Source organism: Pyxicephalus adspersus, chromosome 3, assembly GCF_032062135.1.
Source record: "Pyxicephalus adspersus chromosome 3, UCB_Pads_2.0, whole genome shotgun sequence".
In the NCBI taxonomy this organism is placed as follows: domain Eukaryota; kingdom Metazoa; phylum Chordata; class Amphibia; order Anura; family Pyxicephalidae; genus Pyxicephalus; species Pyxicephalus adspersus.
Window position 1 is genome coordinate 43398172 of NC_092860.1, and position 27127 is coordinate 43425298.

A 27127-nucleotide genomic window follows, 5' to 3' on the forward strand; every position below is an offset into this window, starting at 1 on the left:
TTTCTGATAAAACCATCCCTCTCCCGCTCCAGTGTCTGGGAGAGGAGGTATGTGAGACACAAAGGAAGACTTGTCCCAGTCCAGAAGTGTAAGGGAAGTTTTTTGTTAACTTTCTGATGCTTTTGTATCACACAGTTACTTGATGCATGTTAATGTTAGAATTTTTTTACAGTAGCCTTTAATTATAGATATAAAAGTGATTTTGTTGTAAGTATGGGAAACATCATTACCTATTGCTAACTCAATTAATTAATTAGGAATAGGTTTGAAAATTTCAGGACTCCCATTTTTTTATGAGCAGAGGTCAACAGCGCACTCTTGGCTAAACTCCAATAAAATATCCATCACTTCAAGCCCCTCAGCTCAGCCCATGTGCTCCTTTACCCTAGATCCCCCCAAATCCCCCTGTTCCAACACCCAGCCACTCCTACTTGTCATAAAAATCCTCAATTTATACCCAATACATCTGATAACTCATGCCACTCACAACACCAACTAGTAATAAGATGCCTATATTTTTCCTGATGCCAAGTACAAACCCATCAGAACTTTTTTACTAGTACCTGCCACTATCATGACTATGTCCTCTGCAGAAAGGTGGCCAAATTGTTACTTTGCCATTATCAGGCTGGAGGTGTGGGAGGTGACCTTGTTTGGGGGTGGGGTGGTGGAGTAAGAAGGGCCTCCTCCATTGTCTGGCTGCCAGGAGTCTGGACTTTTCTACTTAGCTTCGGTCTTTCTCATTTACAGTAACTCCTGGTTTGAAAGATGGAACTTGGGGCTGCTGAGCTTTTGCTCACATTATTATACACCTAAAACGGATTATTAACGGATATGAAGATGAATTGAATATGTTTTCATGGAATGTCTAAATATAAGAATGGTATGAGTTAGGAGGTTAAATGTGTTGCAGCAAAACTATATAGGACTTTTTTTAATTGTAATGTTACTGGAACTTCCATGCACCATTGGAGTTTAGGTATATTTAGTTGCATAGGTAATCCAAGGAAACAGGGAGTAAGTGAGGATGTGGGTAGATGGCTTTGAAGAACTATAAAAAGCAGACCACATTATAAGCTCTGAGCAAAAACCAAAACAATCACCCCAATACATCAGCCATTAAAACTTTTTACTTACCAAAGTCTCTGTTTTTTGTTAAATTACCTTTTATTGAATTCAGTAGATTAGGTAGTTACATTTACTTTGTTAGTTACAGTTTAGTGTAATTGCATATGTGTGCAATATATACATTCAAATGATATATATGAAAATTTATATTATATAGAATAATATATAATATAAAAAGACAATAGTGACATAGAGGTCAGCAGAAGGAACCAATGGAAGCACCTAGGAAGTCACATAAGCTGACACTCCATTTTTCATGAAGGAGTTCAATCATGCGGTCAGGGAGAAAATGAAGTATTCTTGCTGTTCTTAATGGATGCGTTCTTGCTGGATATAGTTTAGGTATGTAAAAGAGTTGGTCTGAAAAAACCTATGCAGTTATTTAAAAAAATTGTGAGCTTGTTACCCATACCTTGCAACAGTACTTGTAATAAGTGTAACAAAAAAAGTCTTTTGTGTCACTTTGTGTGTGTTCTTTGTGTTACCACGGTTAGGCGAATCAAAGCCAGTATCTTTTTTGACATGCACATCACATCTTTGATTTTACGGAAGTCAGTTTCCTTACAAGACAAAAAAAAAGTTGTAATTGGAGCTACCAATCACAGGGTATATTTTTTCCATTCTTAAAACTAGAAATATGTTTTAAAAAGAGTCAAAACACATCAGGACAGCAGAGCACAGTTCTCTTGTCACTTAGAGGCACATCATGCCTTTTTTCTTCTGGAGGGAGACTGCTGGGACTGAAATGAGATTAAATTGCCTTTATAGAATGGCACAGCAAAACCTGTCAAGATGGCACATCAAAGCAATTACAGGATGTCACTGGTCCTCCTACAATCTTGTTCTAAAGTTAGAGCTAACAAAAGAATTCTTAGTTACTATCGAATGAAAATACTGTTTTAGGCACTGTACATTTATTTTAATGGCAAAACGATTTATTGGGGTTTCCCTTTATCAAAGTGCTATTAAAAATATCAGGCTTTGACCCTAGGAGTTCTCCCCTGAAAAAAAAATCTATCTTTTTTTTTTGTGGGAAAATAAGTGACTAATAAATAAAACTAGCAACCTGTGTGCACTATAAAAAGACATTTAAAATCTCTTGTAAACCATACATTTCCTAATTGCCTAAATTGGCAGCCCAGATTTCTGCTGAATCAATGTGGCAAATTAGAGTATTGATTTTTTGATTGCGTAACTTGATATATTTTTAACACTTGTCTGTCTTGCTAGGTTATGACATGGAGAACATTCAAGATAGAAAAAAAACTTTACCTGGAGTGGATCCTACTATGTAATAATATTTATTATCAGTCATATAGGAATATCCTATTCTGCTGTGTGTGATGCATTCCATGGACAAAATCTGTTTCTTCCGACAGAAGTACCATGCAAAGAGGTAATACAACTTTATAGGTAATATTTTGTAAAATACAAATTATTTGATAAAAATGTACATCTGCATTTGTGTATGAACTAAAGATAATATACGAGGGGGTGTCGAAATTCCTGGTTTTGCCCAGAAAGAAGAGAGCCAGAGTTATGAAGTAACATATTTGTTCAACATATTCCCCCCTGAGACTGATGCACTTGGTACAGCATAGTTGCTTTAGGTCCTTTGGTTGGGCCGCAAACCAGCTCTCAGCAACATCTTTGATATCAGAAATGTCCTTAAAATGTTGCCCCTTCAAGTGTTTCTTCAAATCCGTGAACAGATAGTCCGAAGGGACCAGGTCAGGTGAGTAGGGGCGATGGTGGTCCAATTGGAAACCCAGGGTGTTCAATTTGGCAGCCACACCGTTGGACGTGTGCGCAGGTGCATTGTCCTGCAAAAAAAGGATCCCTTTGGCCAACTTTCCACAGTGTTTCATTTTAATTGCCTCCTTCAGCTGCTCCAGGAGTTTAGCATAATACTGTCCGGTGATACTAGAACCCTGAGGTAGGTAGTCCACCAACAGAATACCGTCTTTGTCCCAGAAAACAGACGCCATTACTTTTTTGGCCGATTTCTGGGTTCGGAACTTCTTCGGCCGCGGGACACGTTGTGGCGCCATTCTTTTGACTGTTCCTTGGTTTCAGGATCAAAGATGTGAAGCCAGGTTTTATCCTCAGTCACTAACCTAGCCAAAAAGTCCTGTGCAGCTTCAAAATGAGCCAAAACAACTTTAGATCCTTCAGCTCGTTCCATCTTCTGATCACTGTTCAAACATTTCTGCACCCACTTCGCTGAAAGCTTGCGCATGTCTAGGATAGTGATGATAACAAACCCAACACGCTTCTGTGAGATGTCAAGTATCCGGGCTATCCTTTTTGTCCTCAATAATCAGCTCATGGACAGCATTGCAGGTTGCCGTGTCAGTTGAGGTTGGGGGGCGCCCACTGCAGGGCTCATCTTCAACGGTGAAATGTCCAGTCTTGAAACCAGATATCCAGATATCCAGTGCTGTAGGAAGGACACTTCTCCCCCAGTGTTTGTGACATCTCAGCGTGAATGGCCTTTGCTGACTTTCCCTGGAGAAGCAAAAACTTCATGAGGGCCCGTAACTCCAACAACGTGAAACTCACTAAAAGAAAAAACATTTTTAAGAGTCGCCATTACCTAATATTTGCACAGTTACATACTAGGATATTAGGTCATGTGCCCCAACACTCATTTTTCTGGAAGGGCGCAAAGCCTGGAACTTCTCAGCACCCTATATATATATATATATATATATATAAATATATATATGATTTCTAGGAGTTAAAATTTTCAGAATCATCAGAAAGAATTCATACAGAATCTCATGGGGTAGTTTAATGTTCAAATAACTCTTCATACAAGAAGTCATATTCATTAGGTTTTCAGAGTGGCAAAAATTGTATGAAAGCACACTTTCACTTTTCTTATCCTCTTATAATTAATGAGGATTGCCAAATAGCATAAGTAAGTGCTCTCAATGGAGAACACAATTGATGGAAGCCGGCATCCAGTTTCATAATAGACCACTCGATACATGATTCTGCATCCACTGATTGTAAGATCCTCCATGATCCTATGTAAAGTTAAAAGAATAACTTATACCAAAACTCATTTCCACATATCCAAAATCATATTCTGCATGATTACAAAGTAGCCTGCATAGAGTGGAAATTTATTGAAGCATATCATTTTATATATTTGAATAATTTATAATATTTCCAACTGTGGCTGTACTGTATTACCAGAGCTTCTACACTTCTCAGGTTAGATCAGACTTTCTTGGGGGAACCCCCGAAATAATTGTCAGATCTATAGGGAACTCCTACTATAGATACTAAAGCCACAGCTCATCATTAGCTATGTGATCAATGGAAAGAATGGCTACATTTTTGGCCATTTGGAAAAATGTCACCCTTAAAAATCAGCAAAACGATCATTGGTGTCAGTTAAACTGAACTGAGAGTCATAAATTGCTCATTTCTCAAGGAACTCCCAGCTGGAGGAACCCTGGTTGAGAAACCTTGTGCTAGAGGCTTGAAGCTGTGGCATTGTTTTCCTATGAGTAAAGAAATGTATGCCAGTTTAGCAAAGCTTTCAATAGACTGTGTGTGCTGATATAGAGGGAGAAGTATTAAAGGAGAGATTTCCTTTTTTAAAGGAAGCCTTTACTAATAGAGATATAAAGTTTGACATTGGCTGACGTTGGTATTGTTGACCTTGGCTTCTGCTAGTCTCCTGGTTGTTAACTAAAGCTAGGTACACACTTCAAATAATTATCATTAGAAAACAAACTATTACGACCAATCAACGAATATGCACGATTATATTTGAGCGATCGTATTGTGCACAATTCTGTACATGCTGTAACGATACGATCGTTCAAATATATTCCACCAATAGTGTACACACGCTAGATACGATCGTTTGAACAATGCAGGAAGTGACATGGAAAGGAGAAAGTGTATTGCAGAAACATCCACGATCACTGAACGACTGTACACACGATAGATAGAAAATAATCGTCGCTCAATTAGATTCGACAGGACGACCGTTCATTTCCAGCGACAATCCTCGGTCGTCTGCGCCATTGGTCAGTTGTTGTGCACCTTTTTTGTTAACAATTCTTGGACAATCAGTCATTGGTCTTTCGTTTCCAATGACTGGAAGTGTGTACGCAGCTTAACCCTCTTGCTTTTGAGTATTTTAGATAAGTATTAGGATAGATCAATATCAGATTATTACAGAGATTTTAAAAGCTAAAGAGTGATACAGAATTTGCTAAGAAAACCATGAAAATATATAATTTATATACCGGTAACTTCAGAAAAGATTTCAAGAACAAAGAACCAGATAATGAGAATTATCATCAAATCACATTCAATCCAAAAAATGTCATTCAAATTTTGCTAAATTTTCACTGATTGTAAAAACAGGCCAATGTTAACATATCTACAGTGAAAATCTGGACATCCTTTCCTTAAAATAAAAAAATGGTACTTCTGAGTATGGAGGCACATGTGGCTCTCTTGCCTGCAGTTATTACAATAGCAATTACCACAGCTATTAGACTTAATAGTAAATCTTTAGGAACAAGTGCTGTCATGTTGGATGGGTCCTTAGAATTTTAGAGGCTCTGATCTAGTAATTTGTAAGAAATGGAAAAATATATAGGACCACATAAGGAGGTTACCTCTCTTTATCTGGTCTTTTATATTACCAGGGTAACTATACTGTAAGGGAACAGTATCACATTCATAACATATTCTCTATTCTTTTCAGCTACAGGAATGAAGTGTGGTTTGTAGTTTGCAGTTTGCATTGAATTCCACCCATTTGCTATTCGGCATGACATTGAACACATGTGGAAGTTTGCGGGGTAAATTAATTTAAAGTGTAAGTAATCCCAAATACTGTTATGTTTTTTCTTTGTATATAAAGTTCTGCAAAGTTTTTTTATATTGGTGTACGTTTGTGCAAAGTTTTTTTATATTGGTGTACGTTTATGTAAAGTTACCTTCTGGCCCTAAGAACTTCTGCTCCCTGTCTCTTTTTAACCACCAGCCCCAAGTTCTACACAATGGTGCACTTTTTGTGCTTTCATCCAATCCATTGCACATATCCCCCCTGCTGGTTGATGTACAGTTTGCAAATAAGATACAGACCTCCTGCGAAAGAAAATGCCCCCTTTTTTTTTGCATAATATGTTTTGTTACAGGAATTGAAAAAATAATCAGTCTAATAACAGCGTGGGGTATTAACACTGCAATGTTAATGTTAGTGAAATTATATATATGATTTTTCCATTCTGCTATAATATTTAATGCTTCATTTTTTACCTATAGTTGTGCACAAAACTGGGCAGTGGTCTCTTATAATGGATGAGTTTAGCTTTTGAGCAGGGATCAAATTTTACAACATTGATGGACACCTCCAACTCACAACCTTATGTACACTGGGCAGGAATACTAACCATTACAGAACAACTTACAAAGGTAATTCAGATGTCTATTTCATTTTTAGTGCACCATCTCCAACTGAAAATCCACTTTTACAGTAAGTAAGGAAAGTTGCAACCTAAGGGGTGGTAAGAGAGCAGTGGCAGCTTTCAAGCTGTAGGGTGGTGACAGGGGAGCACAGAACTCCCCATTACTGCTTACAAATCAGCATTTCCTCCATGCCCTGGGACTTTCCAGAGAAATTGTCTGGTGTTATCAAATCACACAATATGCGTACTGCTGATTGTTTTATGATTTAAATAAAATATAATGATTAATGAACAGTGTTTTGGACTAATGATCATAGATTATAATAACATAGATCATAACAGTGTTTTGGAAAATTTTACCTAATTAATAATACATTAACTCGCCATCTATTTTCTTTTCACTTCCTCTTCCTCTTTGATTGGCTGGGCCAAGGGGACATAATTCATTGCGGGCACGCTCGGAGAAATCTGGGAATGCCAGATGTCCTTGCAACCAAAGCTGATGCTCCACAATTTATAGCTAGGGATTATTTAGGGTTATTAATAAAAAAAAAAGCTGCACAGCTGCAAAGTGAACGGTTAACATTTATAAAGCACTGTGCTGTGCTTTCCATATATTCTCTTTGGAGTACCACCTTCAGGACTCTGAAGCCGACGCAGCCCATGAAAAGAAATGACCTTGGAATAACCTTCAAACAGAGGTCCCTCTGCTTCACTGATCAGAATCAGCTTTGTGAACAGAGCTCTCTGCCTCAAATAGATGGGCTGCTTTGTTTGTGATAAACTCACAGTGAGGATTTTATACAGTAACTGACACCATTCTGCCTATTAATTTGTTGAGACAAACATCTGTCCTAATGTACTTGTTCTGACTTATTTACAAATTCAACTTAAGAACAAACCTACAGTCCCTATCTCGTATGTAACCCAGCGACTACCCATGTGTATATATATATATATATATTACATTTTTTTAAAAGTTGGAGGATTTGATATTTGCTCTGTTCTCTTTATGGAGGTATTGGGCCTGATTTATCAAAGCTCTTCTAGATTGGAGAAGATAGACTATCATAGGAGAACCTGGGTGATCCAGAAAACCTGAATCTGGATCTGGTGCAGGATTGAAAACCTTTGCCAACTAATAGCAAGTTGTTTTAAGAAATCCATTCTGGATTTATTGGATCAACCATTCATTGCCTTTAGATCAATTTATCATCTCACTTCCTATCCTGGTTTCATTTGCATTATTCTTGAATTAAATCTCGTACCTAATCAGGATCGCCTAAGCTCAAGTTTAAAGATGAAAAGTAAACGTGTTATTAAAAAATAATAATCAAAGTAAAGACCTTTCTTCCACCACTGAATCAGATAATGAAAAGGGTTAACTGGTATGATTTTGCTAATGTCCCCAAAAGACTTATTAACATACAAGCATGCATATTAGCGCTCTCTAAAGTGAAAGCCACTCCACTTACTTTTACGCACAAATTTAAAATAATGATTTTGTATGTCTAAAATGGTACTCAAATATGCCGCCTTTGTAGCTATGGTAACTGTTCTATTATCATCTCGGTTACAGTATTCTTAGCCCATAGCCTGAAAGAATCCCACTGACCGGAGATATCATGAGCTATTACTTTGTTATATGGTTACACACAGCAAAATAGCAGTCAGTTGCAGCATTTATTCTATGTGTGGATGACAATGTGACCTGCTGTACAGAGACAGAAAGAGCTGGAAAGGACGAAGCACCCAGCAAGGTAACTTCAGTGTGCCAATGATGATGACGGGTGAATAGCTGGCTCTGGTAAGCGACCATCCGTGCCGTGACGTACAATGAGGTATGGGGGTGGGGGGTTCTCAGTACTTGATTACAAAACTGATATAATTATATCTGCTCAGGTAACCAAATTAGAGAATCTATTTCCCAGGCATTATTTTCAGATAAAGATATTGAAAAAGGAACCGACACGAATGTAACAGAGGATTTGACCTTGAGTTATTCTAATGGAACAAAAAAGGCAGACGCAGCCTGATTCAAAGAATGCGGTTTGTATATGAAAGCTGCTGATGTATATAATCTGGGGATGCTAAATGAAGCTTGGCATTAGGATGCAGGTAGCGGTTGTTGTTATAGACCGACATATGGTGTGTGTGATGTGTGTCATGTGCAGCAGGTAGGGTAACAAGCATGTGGCAGGGGAGGATGAGCAGATAGTCCATATGCAGAGCAGCAAGTCACACAGGGGAGTGTTTGACACAGAGGGAGGTGTGTGGATGCTCCATAATCAGGGTAAAGCATTCAGGCTTGTATGATGAAAATACACAAGAGAAGAGAGGGTGTGGTATAGGGAGGTAGTTCATAGAGATTCCCTGTGTATCAAACTGCTTCTGATGCTGATGTTTCCTCTTCTTCTGCTAAGCCACTGACAGGTCAGCCCTGGAGCTTCTGACAATAATAACAGTGCCTGACTAGGAAAAGATGATCAGCACACATCACTGGCACACCTTTTCACCCTAGTTCACCAACCAACACCATCATACGACAGCCATTGCAAACTGGTGAGTCTTTTATTTCATCTGTAATATTATTTATCACTGTTACAAATAGTAAGCGTAATCAATTTAATTGCAGCTCGAACAATTAACTTTTATTGCAGCAACATATACAATGTCACCAGCTGGTATCCAGAAAGGATTAAAATATTTTGATTTATTTTCCAAAGTGTCAATCAATCTAATTAAACTGTAATATTTTTGGTTATAAAAGGAAGCGGTCCTGCTTATAAATGTAAAATAAATAAATAACGTATAAAAGTTGACATTGCATTTGATGGTATATGTACAGCGCATATGTGTTTTTGTTTATGTAAAGTTTGCGTTGTGGGATTTTCCTGCCCTGGAAGCCCAAGGAATATCTGACCTGGAGTGAATTAATAATCATTTAATCCCTTAGCATGTAATATTTTTTACCCTTGAACTTTTCTGTAGTCACTGAGCATGTGAATGTGAAAAGGATTAATCTTTTAAGGGGCGTACATAAATTTTTTATCATGGATTTGAGATTAATATTTAAAATGATGATATTTTTGCTCTGCTGTAAGAGCCAAATGTGTATAGATGTAGTGAAACTGTGCCCTCATGGGTGAGAAGCTTTGTGCAAGCTAAAAGTTAAACAGATGAAGATTAAACAGATTGCAGTCAATAAGTAGCTTACTGTATCTGTGTTCTGCAGTACACGTGAGATCAGAGATTCTTCATCATGGCATGTCAAATATTTGCCAATCAAAACATATAGATTAAAACCGCTTTGACGGGTCCAATAAAAATAACATTTAAATTTTATATTCAGTGACGGAAAATAAATTATAGTAAATCACAATTCTACTAAAAAAAACATTTAATATTCTTTCATTCATATTACAATAAATTATGATATATAAGGCTGGCTTTGCTATTTAATATACATTCTGTAACATGGAGCTCAGCATTATGGGAACCTAAACAAACATAGACCAATGCAGTAAATAATTTGTATGGTCATGCTCCTCCAAAACCCATACTCTTTTGTGATGGGATCATCAAGAATAAAATGCATTTGCCATCATTTTGAATGTGTTAATTATTTTGAACCTTTTTATACACTATCTACTGCGTGTAAGGGGGTACTTGTGTAATATATTGTAAATTTCCTGGTTATACAAGGTGAACAATATGCGAATTGGAAACATGGTCACATGTAACTTCTTAATGAATAGAGCAATGTAAAAGGTTTAAAGGTAACTTTACTGCATTTATAACAGCAACATTATTTTCAATTGATTGGTAAACACAATAGTTTGATAGGTTGTGTGTAGCAGATTGCAGTTTACTGTACTCATATCGAGACAAATATTCATTGGTTGTAGTATATATATATATATATATATACTCTTTGTAATATAATTTATGATATGCAGTATATAATATATTAGGACACAGACCATAACAAAAAAAATAATTTGTAATCTGCCTACAACTAATGAAGGTGACTAGTGGATTGGTTACAGTAAATAGCTGCTGATCGTGGCTATATGCTTACTAGGGGTATTTATATGTTATATAAGATGTGGTTTTGTAAGCCAGCATAATCACACAGATCCATGCATGGTCACATTTCTTTCAAAGTTCAACTTTGGAAACATGCTGGTTAAGCTGTGTCTGATTACACATATGCCATACTGAAGACAATATATTATGGTTCTATCAATTATATGTATGTCTTAATATCATATTATAATAAAAAAATATAGGGCTATGCTGCTAGGTACAGTCTAGAACAACTTATTTTTTATCACATGCCTTCCACGGTTTCTTCCTTTTTCTTTGGTGCTTACTATCTGGATATCCGCTGGATGTGTGCAAAGTTAAAAATTACAAATTTAAATAGAATTAAAAGTAGATTATTTTGTACATCATTAATATGTCCAATGATTTTACCTTACAGTAATCATATTTTTTTTACTAGTGTTCTTGAGCAATGAACATAAGCAATAATAACATGTCATTATACATAGAGATATTAAAAAAAAAACAGAAAAGCTTAGTTCTGTCTCTTGGAAAAGGAAAATGGAAAAATTTATTCTGATTGGAAATTTTATAGATAAAAAAATTTAGATTTTTCAGGATGATGATATATTTTGCTAAACTTTACAACACAATCCAGGAGGAGAATAGATGCAGGAATACCATGTAACCTATCATGCTGCATATTATAAACACCAGAATGCCCACAGTAGTGAACTTTCCTGAGATTGGCATCCTGAAAACCCTTTAATAGTGGCAGTTAGATATTTAGTTATTGCTATTTGAAAGGCAGCTATCCACTGACTATTTCCAATATACATATTATATTCCTTTTCAGTTCCCAAAGATCTGGTCATTAGGTTAGGAATTACACATGGCAGCTGAAAAGGGTTGATAGATACATGTGTTTTTTTTGTTTTTTGCCCAACAGAACCCAAACTGCCAGGACAAAAAACATTTTGCCCAACTGATCTTGGAAGTATCAAATCACATCAACCCAAACCCTGCATGCAGTTAAACTATTCAAATCATTGAGCTATCAGTTATTTTCCCACCTGCTTACTTACCAGCACACAGGGATATAATTAAAGGGTCCAAGGAACATGAGCTGTTATTCTTCTCTATCCAATGCCCTTGTGACCCTTACCCATCTATAAATGGGTTGCATTTTTTCAGTTACAGACCATTAGTCATAATCTTAAACAGCATACTTTGAAAAATGTTTGTTAAAAATTGTGGCATTCACATTCACTATCCATCTGCTGGCATTTGTCTCCTATTTACAGAAATTATAATAGCTATAGGCAACCATTGCTGGGAGTAAATTCTTGCATATATATGGAAATGAGGACTTTGGGCTACAGTTCCGCGTTTGAAATGTTGCTATTTTGAAGCAAACCTGGACATAGATGATGGGGTAGGATTATGCACAATTGGTCACAATAACCGCCAGAAGTGAATCACAAATGAATGAATGAATCACCATCTCAAAATAGAAAACCTATTTCTATATATTTCTATAAAGTGCCTGGTGCTGGTGAATGTCATACTGGTTGTATGTGGCAAAGTCTAATGAGATCTTCTTTTCATATTTAGGGGCCTAGTCTTTCTGAGCTGCAATACTGTTAAATTTATTAATACATATGTCCTATTGATCTTTAATCCAGGGGTCAGAGATTTATTTTCCCTAAGCATGTTTTACCCCCTCATCCTCATACAGCTCCATTTCAAAAACCTCAGTTTTTCTGAAGTGAAGAAAAAAATGAAGGTCATTTATTTTTTCCATTCACAAGATGGAACATTGAGCCTCCTTGAATATGATTAAGTGTGTTATGGCAGGCAGATACAAGCATGTTTCCACAAAGATGAGTACACGACCCACAATCTGATAATTATGCATTTATGATTGCTAGGCTAAGTTAGGCTAGTATTCATGTGCATTACGTCAAGTTAATAAGCAAAAGCCATGCACAATGGTGAAGTATGATTGCTAGTTAGGTATATTAGGATAATTTCCAATTTGCACATGTTGGTAAGTCTTGGCGAGTTCATATGAACATTTTTTAATTTATACTTTTTGTGTTTGGTTCTTAAGGTGCCTCTACAGTATTAAAGAATTTTTAAACCCATAACAAAAATGTCAGATATATCTTAGTTACCGGCCCTAATATGTGGTGAATTCTAGTTTTCAGGCACAAGTACATTTCCTGCAAAAACAGAAAAAAGACAGTAAAGAAAAATAAGATCTTGATATCCTAATGTTGAGGTACCCAAAACAAACAGGATACCTGGATCCTGTAGGCTCCTAAAACTAAAATATTTCTTTTGGCTGACTTAATAGTGTCACTTTTCCCTACTCTAAAAAAAAAAGTTTTACCTAAAAGGTAAAAAGCAATTGAATTAGGTAATTTAAAAAACCATACCTAAGTTCCCAAACAAAAATGTACTATATTGCATTTTGTCAGTTGCTAGTAAAGGTGGATGTCTTAGTTTTCCCTTTTTCAGGCTTTTCCCCCTTTCTTTTGACCTAGAGATTCTCCAAATATCAAACCCCCACCCCTTCATGTCTATACTCCACCACATACACATTGTATCTAGGGGGCACCCATGGTTTTCACTGGTGATTATAAGATAATTGTGATCTGCATTGATTCCGACTCAATCAGGAGCTTTTGTGACTTTGGATTGGTACTTGGAATTTGAGCTCTCAGAGCTGGGAGAGAGTAGGATTATCCTGAGCACACCATATAGTAGAAGAGTGCATAACAAAGTCTCTTGTCATCTCCTGTATTACATATTGCCAATTAGAAGACCTCCTGTGTTCCCCAGTGAGCTGTGGTTAGGTGCACTTTTAATGAGTGATACATTTCTTTTCACATTATTGCTATCTGGGGCAAATGTGTTCCCCAGGGGCCCTGCAGAGATTAAGGAGAATGTAGAGTTAAAATTGCTTACTGTTATTAACTATTTACTGCCATCATTAAGAAAGCTACATTCTATTTATAGACCCCTTTATACCCCTGTATCATTGAACATGACAAATTCTATACATCATTCCTATCCCTCTCCCGGATATTCAGTGATGTGGAAAATTACCAGGAGAATGAAAAGGTTAAAATCAATACTTTCTGCCTGTAGTCCACATCCCTTGCTTCCTCATATCAAACAAAAAATATATTATAGCATAACACCACTCCAAACCATTCCTAGTGATTTCACCAAAATTATAATTCCACCTTTATTTAAATTAACTGATCCAACCAGATCTGATCCGGCTCTGATTGTTTCTTGTTCTGCTCATCTTCAAACATGTATACTTTTGTTCATCTCCATTACATGATGGAATAATAGAATTATGTTTGCTTTTCTTTTAAGCTGATGACAAATAATGGCATTTCTGACAAAATCAGCAGCAATTTTCTGTACTTTCTGCAAATGTTCTTAACCTGAACAATTAAAACCAATGCAGCTACCACATCTATGGACTAGTAAGCTGTAATACCTAAAATGTGTACCTGTAATACCTTTGTTTCTAGGGTTAGATATGATTTAATTTATGTTTTTACAGGATATGGTTTGAAGAGTATATCTAAAAAATATCAGAAAGTAAGACTGCTCATTGTCAAACTGTACAGTAGTTCTATTGCTGTAATTCTGTTTTAAGGCTGTTTCTGTTGGCAGGATCCATTCCAGGTTGGAAATGTAAACAGCTATGTGTCTTCTATTTCTCTCACTGGTCCTATTATGTAAAACATGCTTTTATACATCTCTGTAGCAGCTGAGGTTTCCTCACCTTACAATTATGGTAATAATATACTGCTTACCGGTAATAATATTTCTGTAGCAGAACCTATTTTGGTAGCAGTGAGAACAGTTCCGGGACACAATCCTCTGGCACCAAAGTGATCTCCTTCCCAACTGTCATAGTAGCAGGGCTGATGCAGAAATATCAGTTGCTGTCTACTTTTAATGTGGTTCTGTGAATATTTCATAATAAACATGGTCAAATAGAGGCAGGGTTTTACATTATGGTAATCAATATTTGTCCTTTTTTCTAGGAAAGGCATCTTATTACTGAAAAAGTTAGATTACGTCCTTCTTCCCCTAAATGACAGCCCTAAAATTGTATTCCGGGTAACATGTTGAGGTTATTATTAGAAATTAGTTATTATTTAGAAATAAGTTGAGAGTTCAAACTGAATGTCAAGCCTTACAGATTACGCTAGGATAGTTCTTCCAATGTAATCTGCAGAAGAAATAGATCTGTGGCCCCGCCTGTGTTCCCTGCAATTCAGGACCTCTGTGTCTGCCCAGCTGTGGGTAAAAATAGAATAAAATTATTTATTATGGTAATTGCTCTCATTGTAAAATTCCCTGAACTCTTAATTTTCACATTTTTATTTATCTTAATATCCATGGTGTGTATAAGAAAGTTGACAGGCATGTAGACATCCAGCATGTGTGACAATAATAGCTCCTTCTATAGATACAATGGAGAAATGAGTGTTAATATAAATGGACAAGAGTTGTGGTATTTGTTGCACGGTTATCAGCCCTACCTAAGGTATCCTTGTGGACTTCTATATCATGATGCTGAGGAGAGGGGAAGTGTTCTGTAGCCATATCACACTTTCTGCCCAAGACTAACAACTCATAGATACATTATGGTGATTGAGTGTTTTCCCCCTAGGACAGAAATGTGTTACTGGCAGAATTACTGGGTGAAAATAGGGGGGTACAATCCAGGGTAAAATAAATTAATGCAGTCATCATATTCGGGGCTGATTAGTTGTCATGTATTACATTTATGTCTTTGTTCTGTAAGTTTTTCATTGTCAATATTACCATGAAATTATTAACTAGTATTAGGCAGAAAATACCTAGAAATATGAAAAGTTCTGGTTATCTTATTGGACCTTGCCTACTGGTCCTTCAGGATAAAACAATTGTAAATGGGTGTAGCTTTCACTACCAAAAGAAATCGGGCCTGGTCTTTGGAATAGAATTTGTGAAGGATTGAATTTGGTGGACATGTGTTTTCTCATTCTGGCTGACTATGTAAGAATGCAGCTGTTCAGATGTCCAGGCAACATCCCATTCATATGGAAAAAAAAAATAAACCACAAAACCTCAGCAGATCTTATAAATGGTTCATATGAGCAAGCTAGAATCTAACAGTCATCCAACCCACTGAAACAACTATTTCTTTAAACTGTGACCTGTGTTGATTGTTGCCATTGTGTGTAATTATTGGGCATCTTTACAAATGAAAACGTGCATACCATAGCAATCTTTTTTTGAAAAAAAAAGAGGCCAAATTCCAATAGGCATAGCATTCCAATGGAGCTACGACATAACTTTTATCTGCTGATGAAAAACCTAAAGTTTCCTGAAAATTCTGTGCCTGGAAACTAGAGATATGAAGAATAAAAATGATGAAGGACACCAATTAGTGACCTCTCATCCCTTTTCCCGGAATTATAGGAGTTACTATAAGGTTGTAGTAGTTGTACTACTATAGGAGTTACCATGGGTTGGACAGATTTTTGTTGGAGTTGAATTCCAGATAGATATAAAAGGAACATATTGTAATATATAATTCTGTATTTATTAACATAAAATACAATGTGTTTTTAATGCAAGTGGTTTTAGTACCTGAATTTGAGTAGATATCAGCTTGTAGTAAGCAAAAATAAATTTCATTGTAGGAGATAGCAGAACAAAGTGTCAATCAGTTTTGCCGTAGTGCAGGGATTATGATAATAGGAAAGAATAAAGTGAAAGGATACACAAATAGTTTTCTGCTTTCCATTTCAATGAATCACAAGGTAGGAGTGGAGAGGAGACCTGTATGTGTTAATAAACTGCGTAGTAGAAGTGGAAAGTATGTCTTCACCCCTGCCAGGCAAGGTTGTGCTGTGTGTCAGAACTGGGATAGGTTACATATATACTCTAGAACAGGGATAGGTTACATATATACTCTAGAACAGCGGTTGCCAACCAGTGGTCCGCGGCTTTGGCCGGTGCACCCCGGGCCAGGGTCAGGAGAAGGACCCCGCTGGGGGGGCACACTGGCCAGAGCCGCGGACCACGTCCCTAGTACAGTTCCCAGATTTGGGGAAGTGGACGGGCTGTGTCCTGGACACAACCTGCCCACTCTTCCATTGCAGGCCCAGACAAGCGATGGGAGAGTGGGCAGGTTTATGTCATAATGACGTCACTCTGGGGAACATTTCTCCCCTTTGAGTGACACCCGGCTCCCCCCGGGATTTTGGTGGTCCGGGGGACCAAAAAGGTAGGCGACCACTGCTCTTGAATACTTCTCAACCAGAGTTCTGTGGACCCCAAGGTTTCTCCAGGGGTTGTGAGGGGTTCTTTGAGCAATGAGAAGTTGGGACTCTTAGTATGATAGATACCAATGATCTTCTTGACTATATGTAAGGGTGACATACTTCCCACTGGCCAGCAATGTAGGAGGCATTCCTACTGTGCGCTGTGAGTTGTGGATATAGTAATTATAGGAGGGCTTCCGCATGAAGATCTAAAAATTATTTTAAGGGGTTCCCCCATGTTAAAAAGGTCAAGAAATACTGCTCTAGATAATTGTTACTTGAGATAAGTAGATGTGTGCATACAGCAGTCCCCCGATGTTGCGGATCAATAGTAGGTAAATGAAAGGCCGAGTGGGGACTATCACTGTACTATTCTAGGGAGGTGTAAAATGTGAGGTGCCCCTTACTTAACTTCCCCATTGCATACAACTAAGCAGCACTGTGTGCACTACACTCATTCATTCAATTTACAGTATTTCATCTGTGTATTTAGCAGTTGGCTGAAGATGAGCTTTAAAAATGGAAAACATTGCTTGGTTTACTATGAATGTATCAACACATTCTTTTTAAAACTGGTGACAGCTATCTGATTGAAACTGTATTGCAGGTCTGATTCTAATTGCGTGCTGGGAATAAAACTCCCCAAAGCTCCATGCATACAAACCATGTTAATGCATATAATATTTTTTTTTTCCAAATGTCCTAAAACCACTTTTTTGGTAACAAACTTATTCAAATCATGCAGTAATGGGTTAACATAGATGAATAGAAACTGATGTATCACTCCTCATTACTTTATCTCTTTCACCAATTTTGCAATCTATCTGTTAGCAAAATTTGTTCTTGTAGCAGTTTACTTGATTCTTCATAAGGTGCATTGCAATAGTAAGCTTTTTAGGGTTTTCACTGACTAAACAGTTTCAGAATGTTCCCCATTCTTTTGTGTCTGGTATAATAGCAGAGAGTTACAATTCCAGAATGCCTGTGTGTGTGTGTGCAGCTTTATCTTCCATGTAAACCTGCTCGGCTACTTATAAATTGCTCTTCTTCACAAGTCCTCTTTAACAGTGTATCATTGTAACTTCATTATACACTCATGGCCATAGTTGCTCCATAAATAGACAAAAATATAGATGTTTTATTTCTTCCATATAATTTGCACCAACTTGCAAATAATTACTATGTTGCTTGGAGCTACTGTTTAAGTATTCCCTCCACTGCACTATAAATATCTGGGTTTAACATTACATGTTTATTGGAAACTCTGCACTGCTTTCATTAGCACTGGTATTGGGACATGTCATGATATCCTGCAAAACAAGGCAGCTCTGTAAGGCCATATGTGCTTTTTTCCTGAAATCTTACTCTAAAATATGTCATTGAGATATGATGTGGGCACATTAGTAGTTCATATAACGTTCATTTAAAAAGAATCATCTTTCCTGTAACTTTACCCTACCATTAGAATCTCAATATATATATATATATATATATATATATATATATATATATATATATATATATATAGATATATAAATTATAGTCTAATGGTACACAGGGCTTTTACTTATATCATAACTCATTTGGTATCAATACGAGTCATTAGGAATGTAAAAGGCAGCATGATGCAGTTTTGAAGGTCAAATGCAAGATCAGAAGCACCTCAGTTTAAAAATATCTCCATTGGTTAATCTTTTCCAGCCAAAGCTATTTTCAACCACATTATGCATATTTAGACTAATACTAAATATAGGTAGGGGTGTAATAATAAATAGTATGAAAAGACAATCATTGTATTATTTATTTAGATGAGAGATTATTCAGGCAATTTTTTTTACAACTAGGCTGGGAGAATGCACAAGGTGTATTGTAGAGTACAATACAGTAAGACAATATTCATTCTTTATATGGTAAATGGTATAGTAATGAAGAACAGAAGATGCAGAATGTCACAGAATATAGTTTTTGCAAGGAAACTGTTTGCTCTATAATTAAGGTGAATATTGCCAAAGAAAATTGGGAACAATTTAGGCAAATGTGGTCAAATTAGCTGTTGAATATTTATAAACCAACCACTATAGAGTGCAGAGATCTGAAAGTAGCAGCAGATTCATATATCAATATCCTGTTTCTGACTGGCGCTGAAGCTGTCAGTTTACCATCTGTACCCATACCACATGGCAATATGGCAACTTATGTTCTCATTTCACATTGTTATTGTGTAAAAGCATTAAATACTAAAGCCATAGCTCTGAAAAAAAGGGGGAGGTCAAACATATGACTCTATATATATATATATATATATATATATATATATATATATATATATCAATCATGTAAAGCTGATCATGAAAAAAGAAAGAGTAAAGAGAAGGTAGCCAGTTGTTTTATAAAACAAAGAAAGTAGGTTAAAAATTTAATGGGAGGGGGTAAAATAAACTGAATAAAATGTTAATAGGCAGAACTTGAAAATGTATACATTTGTTGAAAAGAAATACACATAAATGGAAACAAGATGATTTAGTGGGCCTGATTTACTAAAGCTCTCCAAGGCTGGAGAAGATACACATTCATCAGTGAAGATGGGTGATCCAGCAAACCTGGAATGGATCTGGTCCAGGACTGAAAACATTTGCTAACAAATTGCAAATGGGTTTTAGGAATTACATTCCAGGTTTGCTGCGTCACCCAGCTTCACTGATGAAAGTGTATGCTCTCCAGCCTTGGGTCCCTCAGGCCCAATGAGTTTATTGGGTTTGCATAGGGATGAAAGGCACAGACAAGAGTCAGTTATGGGTGGTGCCTACTGCTTGTGACTGTATAGATATGTAACTTTAAAAAGACACTGAACCTTTTTGCCATATATGGTGGGATTGTCCAGTGGTCAAAAAACTCTGGATACGGGTTTTCAACTATAAACGATCGGTTCTGCATGTGTCTATTAGGAGGGACCCTTGGACTGCACTGCTCCACAAACTAGGTTCTACCTTTTCTAAAAGTCAGTGCAAACTGATCTCCTTTATTTTTCTAGCCACACGTCAGGTGATAGCAGCAACATGGCGGAAACCCTCTTTAAGTTTTCAAGCAGTGCTGTCTAGGTTGTCGGACACCATGGTCTTAGAAAAAATACCTGCCGTGGCCAGTGACTCTCTGCATAAATTTTATAAAGTTTGGACACCTTGGTTGGACCATTATACCGCCCCTGACATAGACCGTAGGCTCTTTCAGTTATGATAAATGGTTGTTTTTATTTGTAATGTTAGTTTTGAGTACATTTCTTTGTTTATTTTTTTGACTAGTTTTAGTTTATGTTGTTTGTCCTTATATTCTACGTTTCTACAAATATCATGTACAATATTGGTATTGTTTTCTTTTTCTTATTGTTTTTCTCTTGCTTTTTGTATAATTTAAAAAATTTCAATAAAAATTATTAAAAAAAAAAAAAAAAAAAAAAAAAGACACTGAACAGTAGTCCCAGTCGTGGAATTGGGGAAACAAGAATTGAAATAGTATGGGCATACTAATAAAATGATTTTTTTGTGCATTATAGGTTGTATGTATAAAGGCTGTGTCTGTGCATACAGATTGTGTTTGCATATTTACATGTCTATTTTCTGTTTTGTTTTTTCAGCATGGATGAAGAACATTCTGCTTGCCATTGGGCCACCTAATAGACTCCTAATGTAAAAATAAAAAAGAAAAAGCATGATCATCCAATCGGCTTTGCAGTTTTTATAATCGGCCGCATTCTCTACCTAGAAGATTTAAAAATGGGCCTTCAAGCAAGATCTGCTGGTGACATCATTACAAGCTGCTGCATAGGGAAAACTTTGTCTCACAACCACAAACATCCATTTGTTCATAAGAAGCTAAGACTTATTCGAATACTAGGTCTTGTCCTCAGCATAACAGCCATAAGCACTTTTTCCTCTGCAGTCGGTGCCTTTTTAAAGACAGAACTTTACAACCATGACATGTCCAGTGCTACAAACAGCCATACTGTATTGCAACGGCATCAACGAAATCTGATGGACTTTGCAGAACAAAATCAGAATGATACTCCTGGCTCCACTATATCCATGAACTACAAGGCAGGGGATAATAAATCACTTTCCAAAGGTGAATACCCAGAGGACATTTTTTCATTAGAAGACAGGAAGAGGGGTGCTGTTATACTCCATATTTTTGGGATGATATATATGTTCATAGCATTAGCTGTAGTGTGTGATGAATTTTTTGTTCCTTCGTTGACGGTTATCACAGAAAAACTGATGATTTCTGATGATGTGGCAGGGGCAACATTTATGGCTGCTGGGGGATCTGCACCGGAACTGTTTACATCGTTAATAGGAGTATTTATATCACATAGCAATGTTGGTATTGGGACCATTGTTGGATCAGCAGTATTCAATATCCTGTTCGTGATTGGCATGTGTGCTTTATTTTCTAAGGAGGTATTAAACCTGACATGGTGGCCACTGTTTCGAGATGTGACATTTTATATCGTTGGATTGATTATGCTCATAACCTTTTTTTTGGACAATATAATCAACTGGTGGGAAAGCCTTATGCTGCTCATGGCATATTTAACTTATGTTACTTTTATGAAGTACAATGTCCAAGTGGAAAGCTGGGTGAAGAGGAAACTGAACAGGAACAAGGTTGTTAAGGTATCATCAGCCAATTCTGATGGAAAGGTTCGTTTGTTTTGGTTATGTCCAAGTATGCTTGCAAAATGGTTTAAATAGGAGGATATCATGATGTCAACTAATCCTACCTCCTCCTTTTAGTCCCTACACCCGCTACTACTTTCTACTCTAAACCTGGACTTTTATTCACAAAATGGAAAGTATTGCGAAAAAATAGGGTCAGTGATCAGTTTGCATTGTTATGGTTTGGAGGAATCAATCAATATTTGCCATATGGTAAATACAGCAAGGGAAGCTGGCATATACCTAAATTAAATCTATGGGCAAAAGTTTTTTTGCTTTTTGATATGGATAGTTTGATGAAGTGTTAGACCTCCTCCCTAGTTTTTATTACTGTCTATGCCCCCATGGGGAGATTTACTCCTCTGTTCTCACTGGTGACCATTGTCACCAAGAAAGAAATTGAAGGAATATCCAAAAATGTAAAATTGTCCCCAGAAGAAGAGATGAAGGGAAATCTAATTGATACACTTTTTCCAGGCCACTGTCTAACAGAAAATGAAGAGAAGTTTCCCCAACAGTACACAGACAACAACAAAAAAATGTTTTTGCTCAATCTTAAAGTGTCAGATACAAAAACCTAAACATGCCTATATTATTTAAAGCATACCTAAATTCAGAATTTTACCTTTACATAAAAGGGTAGACAACCTTTTTATTAAAAGTAAAAATGTTGGTTGTTTGTGTTGCAAGTGAAAAACCCTTTTTTTTTTAAAAAAAAAGGGTCCAGCACTTCCCCCTAATTCTCGATAGAATGCGCAGTGCACAATGCGCTCCCTCTGCGCTGGGCCGAAGACTGATACTGGGACGACGTGGGACCCGATGGAAGAAACCTCCCAATGGATAGACTGATCTGCGGGATTCAAGGTAGGTGTGATTTTATTGTTTTCGGTTAGGTTTGGGGTAACTTCTGCTTTAATGTCAGAGTAAAATATTTTGTTATATGTGGAACAAATGTATTTTTGTATTACCCAGAAGTATACATGTAGCACTATGAAAATGTTTTGTTAACACTTGTAGATGAATTGCCATCAGGTAGGTACCAGGTAAGTTTTCATTTTGGGTAACTTGTGCAACATGCAGAACATTCCTATTCTTCATTCTGCAAAACAATGATATAGAGGGACTGTTTTTGATGACAAATTTCTGAAAATCATTAGCTTTGTGATTCCACCGAGTTTAAGTTTAGTAGAAGTCTGTGTGAGAAAAACACCATGACAGCAGAATAGTAAACTTTAGCAAGGACAAGGGATTTCCCAACTCACAGGACTGCCTCTCACACACTGGGGTTGATTTATTAATGGTCTCCAAGGCTGGAGAGGATTAACTTTTATGATTGAACCTGGGTGATCCAACAAACCTGGAATAGATCTGGATTGAAAACCTTTTCTAACAAAAAGCAAATGACTTTCAAGAAATCATTTCCAAGTTTGCTGGATCACCCAGCTTTACTGATAAAAGTGTATTTCTAGAAACCCATCAGATTTCAATTTTTTAAGTCCAAACCTAGTACGGTAATATATGTAACAGTTTTCCTCATGATTGTTCTATGTTTGTAAAATAATATTTTTACAATCCTATGGGGAACTATAAGAGCTATAAAAAGAAACTACACTTAGAACTCTTTTTTTACTATACTGTTGGGCAAACTAGTAGACATATTTTCCAGTTAAGTGGGACGGGGTAGAAATTTATCGGCCCAGACATAGAAAATGCAACTTGCCAGATTCCTTTGCTTTCTCCAGGTCCTAATTTAAGCAAAACAGCCCAGTACCTAATAGCAAATGAATACTGTAGGAGCAAATACTTATTTTTTGGGAACACCCCATAGGATAGAATATATGTATTTAAGTTTTAGGTGGTCAGCACAACTTTTTCAGTATTAAAAAAACAAAACCAGAAAAGTGGTACATTTCAGCATTGGTTTTGTAACATGACAACTGACCAATGTTTATTGTACAAGGCATAAAGTAAAAACAAGGTTTTATATGTTAGGTTCTGCTATTTGATTCAAAAAAGGGTTAACATTGCAAATGACACATTTCAGTAGAAGCTTTTCTCTCTTTGATAAATTAGATGGTATTTTCACACAGCCTAGAAGGTGATAATGCTTGTGATAGCATCTAACCTAACTTTAATACATCACACTTATAGATCTTTGTGGGTTGAAGGTTCTTAAAGTGTGTTTTTACCATATGTATTTCTTTTATTAATTTGTAGTACAGACACTAGAATTTTTCAATGTTTTATGGTTTCTTTAGTTCATAGACAAATGCATTCATAGAATTTTGATATAGGCCAAAGAAGTTGGTTAACATGAAAAAATATCATTTTACCTCCTAAAGCCCTCACTGGTATTACAAGTCAATTTTCAGTGCTATTCAAGTTGTGCTGATGAAGAGGATGGGTATAGTACTGAGAGGTTGCGTAGGTAGTGAGTCATGTGGTAGGACGCAGTGATTTGTGCTCTTGGTATGGTAAGTGGTATATTGGCAGCAAGTTAGCTAATTACAGTGTGTCTTTTCTTTGGAAACATTATGTCTCATCTATGTGTTCTGTGAAACAATAGCTTCTTTTTGTTTTGTGACTAGATGGGCAGTTAGGAGATAATACACTTAGTGTTTCCACCCTTGGCGTTTGGAACCAGTAGAAAATACCAGCACCATTTTGCTCTAGGGAGCAGTGGTAGTGCAGAGGGTTAATCAAAGACAATTACTCTAGTAGCAAAACAATTTGTTTCTCCATGATGCTATCTGAACATACTTGCAAAAATGACAAATTAATCATGGCAAATGGGTACACTGTACTACATTTGCTACTAATGAATAAAATCTTAGATAGAAAACTTCAAAGATGATTACCGTTGGTAAAAAATGCAATATATATTTGGAATATTAGATTCTTCAGTAGTGTGATTCCAGCAGTATTTTTCTCCATGTTACCCAAAAACAAGGAATAAATAAGGCTGCAGATTATTATTATTATTATTATTATTATTATTAATAAACAGGATTTATATAGTGCCGACATATTACGCAGCGCTGTACATTAAATAGGGATTGCAAATGACAGACTAATACCAGATAATTGTATAACTTGATATTTGCAGATCTTTATTTGGGATTGAGGTCTAGAGTGTAGTGGAACAATTTTGTGGGCCAAACACTCCATTTCTTTGCCAGTCCAGGAATTGAAATGGGCTCTGGAACACCTGGCTGAACATAATAAATTGTACTAGTTCACACTACTAAGAGAGATTGTGTTAAAGATTGTGATTACAAATGGGGTTATACAGCCTAAAAGGTGTAAAAGCCGAATTGGTCCACAAATTTAGGTCAGCTGGACCCTTAGGTCCGAGGATAGTGTTTCGGAGCAAGACACAGGAAAAGACTGTCAGCAGACTGTGCTACCAACAAGAATCTTGAATTAGGGCATGACTGTATTGGAAAGACTAAATTTCCTAGGTGCAGTTTTCAAATAAAAACAAGTAAAATAATTTCTGTAACTGTATTATTTTTATATATCAACTTAGAACTCTATACTAGTTAGTAGGCCTTCAAGACTATATAAAAAGTTTTCAAGCACTAATTGTTACTTATAATCTACTTAAGATATTAGTAAATGACATATTTCTAATTATTTAATAGTAGGCTATGTTGGTATATTCAAGGGAGATTCACTACTTTTTGTCAATGGATTTGGTTTCAGCTCATTGCAGACCATACCATGATAACAATTACTATACCTGATACTTGAAAGTAGTTACTGTAAGCAAAGATGAAAAAAAATCATGATTTTATTTAATATTCCCATGGACTTCCACCTCTGACAAGACATAAGCCTATTGTTTTCCTCTCTGTGGCTTGCTTTTGACTATTCTCTGTACAACACCATAACACCTAAATCCTTGCTGAACTATCTGAAAGGTTTCATTTGAGCTATACATAGAAAAAAGAGTGACACATAGTTTATTTTTTATCAAGGCGTAATTCATGTCACAGCTTGACACTTTGCCTGTGTGAATTATTTCTGTAATCACATTCTGGTGTTCTGTTAGATTGGCTGTAACCCTTTGGATGCGTTTATCCTGTAAACTGTTAAAATGTTTGATCTAAGTGTGGATTTTTAGGCAAAGTGATTGGTTTTAGCAATCTGTGGAGAGTTCACAAAATTTATGTGTGTGAAGATTCCTAAAATAGAGGTGTGACTGTGAAACAGATAAGGTGTAAAATATAACATTCTGTGCAATTTGTAAGAAGAATGCAAAGAAACTCTAGGAGATCAAACAGAATACAACACTGTGACCTTTCTGATACAACTATCCCAAAACAGAGAGGCTTTACACGAAGACAAATAACTATATACAAAGTGCAAAAACTTATATCTTCTAGTCTGCACTCTTTGTTCTGACTGTACCACATTCAAATAGGTGAACTCTGATTGAGTGATTTGATTTCTTCTCTATAATAATAACAGGGGATTTCACTAATGATACAGATTTTTTTTTCATGCATTAAGTTGTGCTCCCATGCAACCTATAATCAATGGGTGCCCTAAAAGCAACATGCCCGCCCCACTACACGCCTGCCTATGTCACTCTAAGGGGTAGAACCTTCACCCAGAGTGACGTCATGATACCAGAACCCACCAACACCCCCATCACAGCCTCAGACCTAGTGGGGTCCTTTTGATTCACGGGGGAGGCGGTCTGGCCAGAGCCGCGAACCACCAAAGAATTCTTTGGAATATAAAAATAGGCACCTTTGGGCACTGCGTTTCCACCCATGCCCGCCCCACTACACCCCTGAATATACTTGTGATGCAGTACACAGCAACTTACAGGTGTAAACCTTTGTATTTTAGATTACTTTTTATGCAGTATGTTTAAAGTGGAACAAAAGCAAAAAACTGCAAGCAGACGGGACTTGCTATGATATGATATGTCCCTTCTGCAATAAACTTACCAGCCTGTTTGCAATCTTCTGGTAAATTTACACATTTAGCATGTGCAGGAGCTACATCATTCTGGTGTGACTAATCAAGATGGACAAAAACCAAGACCCAGAAGAAGACAGGAAAAGATGGTTTTCCCATAATATGCAAATATTCCCAGCATATTTGCACATTATGGCACACTTAGCTGCCAAAGCCCCCCAATGATCTGCGATGATTGCTGTTTCCCTTCTCGCTTCACAACTGCCACTGTCATCCTTTGATAGAGAGAATTCATAGTCTCTTCCTCCATCCAGGACTTTTTTCCTTAAAGCTGAACTAAAGTTCCACTTTGAAAATGACCAATATATAGCAGGTCTTTAATAGTCTCCAATGAGTTACGTCATCCCAGCTGGCCAATCAGGATGGCTTTTGACTTGACTCTGAGAAAAAGGTTGAATGGGTGCTGGCGTGAGGACAGGTGAGTGCATTTAAATAATTGAAACCAGGCAGGTAA

The 27127-nt window shown here is 36.7% G+C and overlaps 1 protein-coding gene across 6 annotated transcripts in view; it reads left to right on the forward strand.

Moving 5' to 3' along the window:
- Positions 1-8142: 8142 nt before the first annotated feature.
- The window catches only part of SLC24A2 (solute carrier family 24 member 2), an 89567-nt gene continuing 70582 nt past the window's right edge, over positions 8143-27127 (forward strand). For 2 of the 6 annotated variants that reach the window (XM_072404378.1, XM_072404384.1), the window contains exons 1-2: positions 8875-9134; positions 20601-21666. In XM_072404378.1, the coding sequence (XP_072260479.1) occupies positions 20740-21666 (927 nt within the window). In that variant the 5' untranslated portion in view covers positions 8875-9134; positions 20601-20739. The other 4 variants (XM_072404381.1, XM_072404379.1, XM_072404382.1 and 1 more) reach the window with 4 other exon arrangements.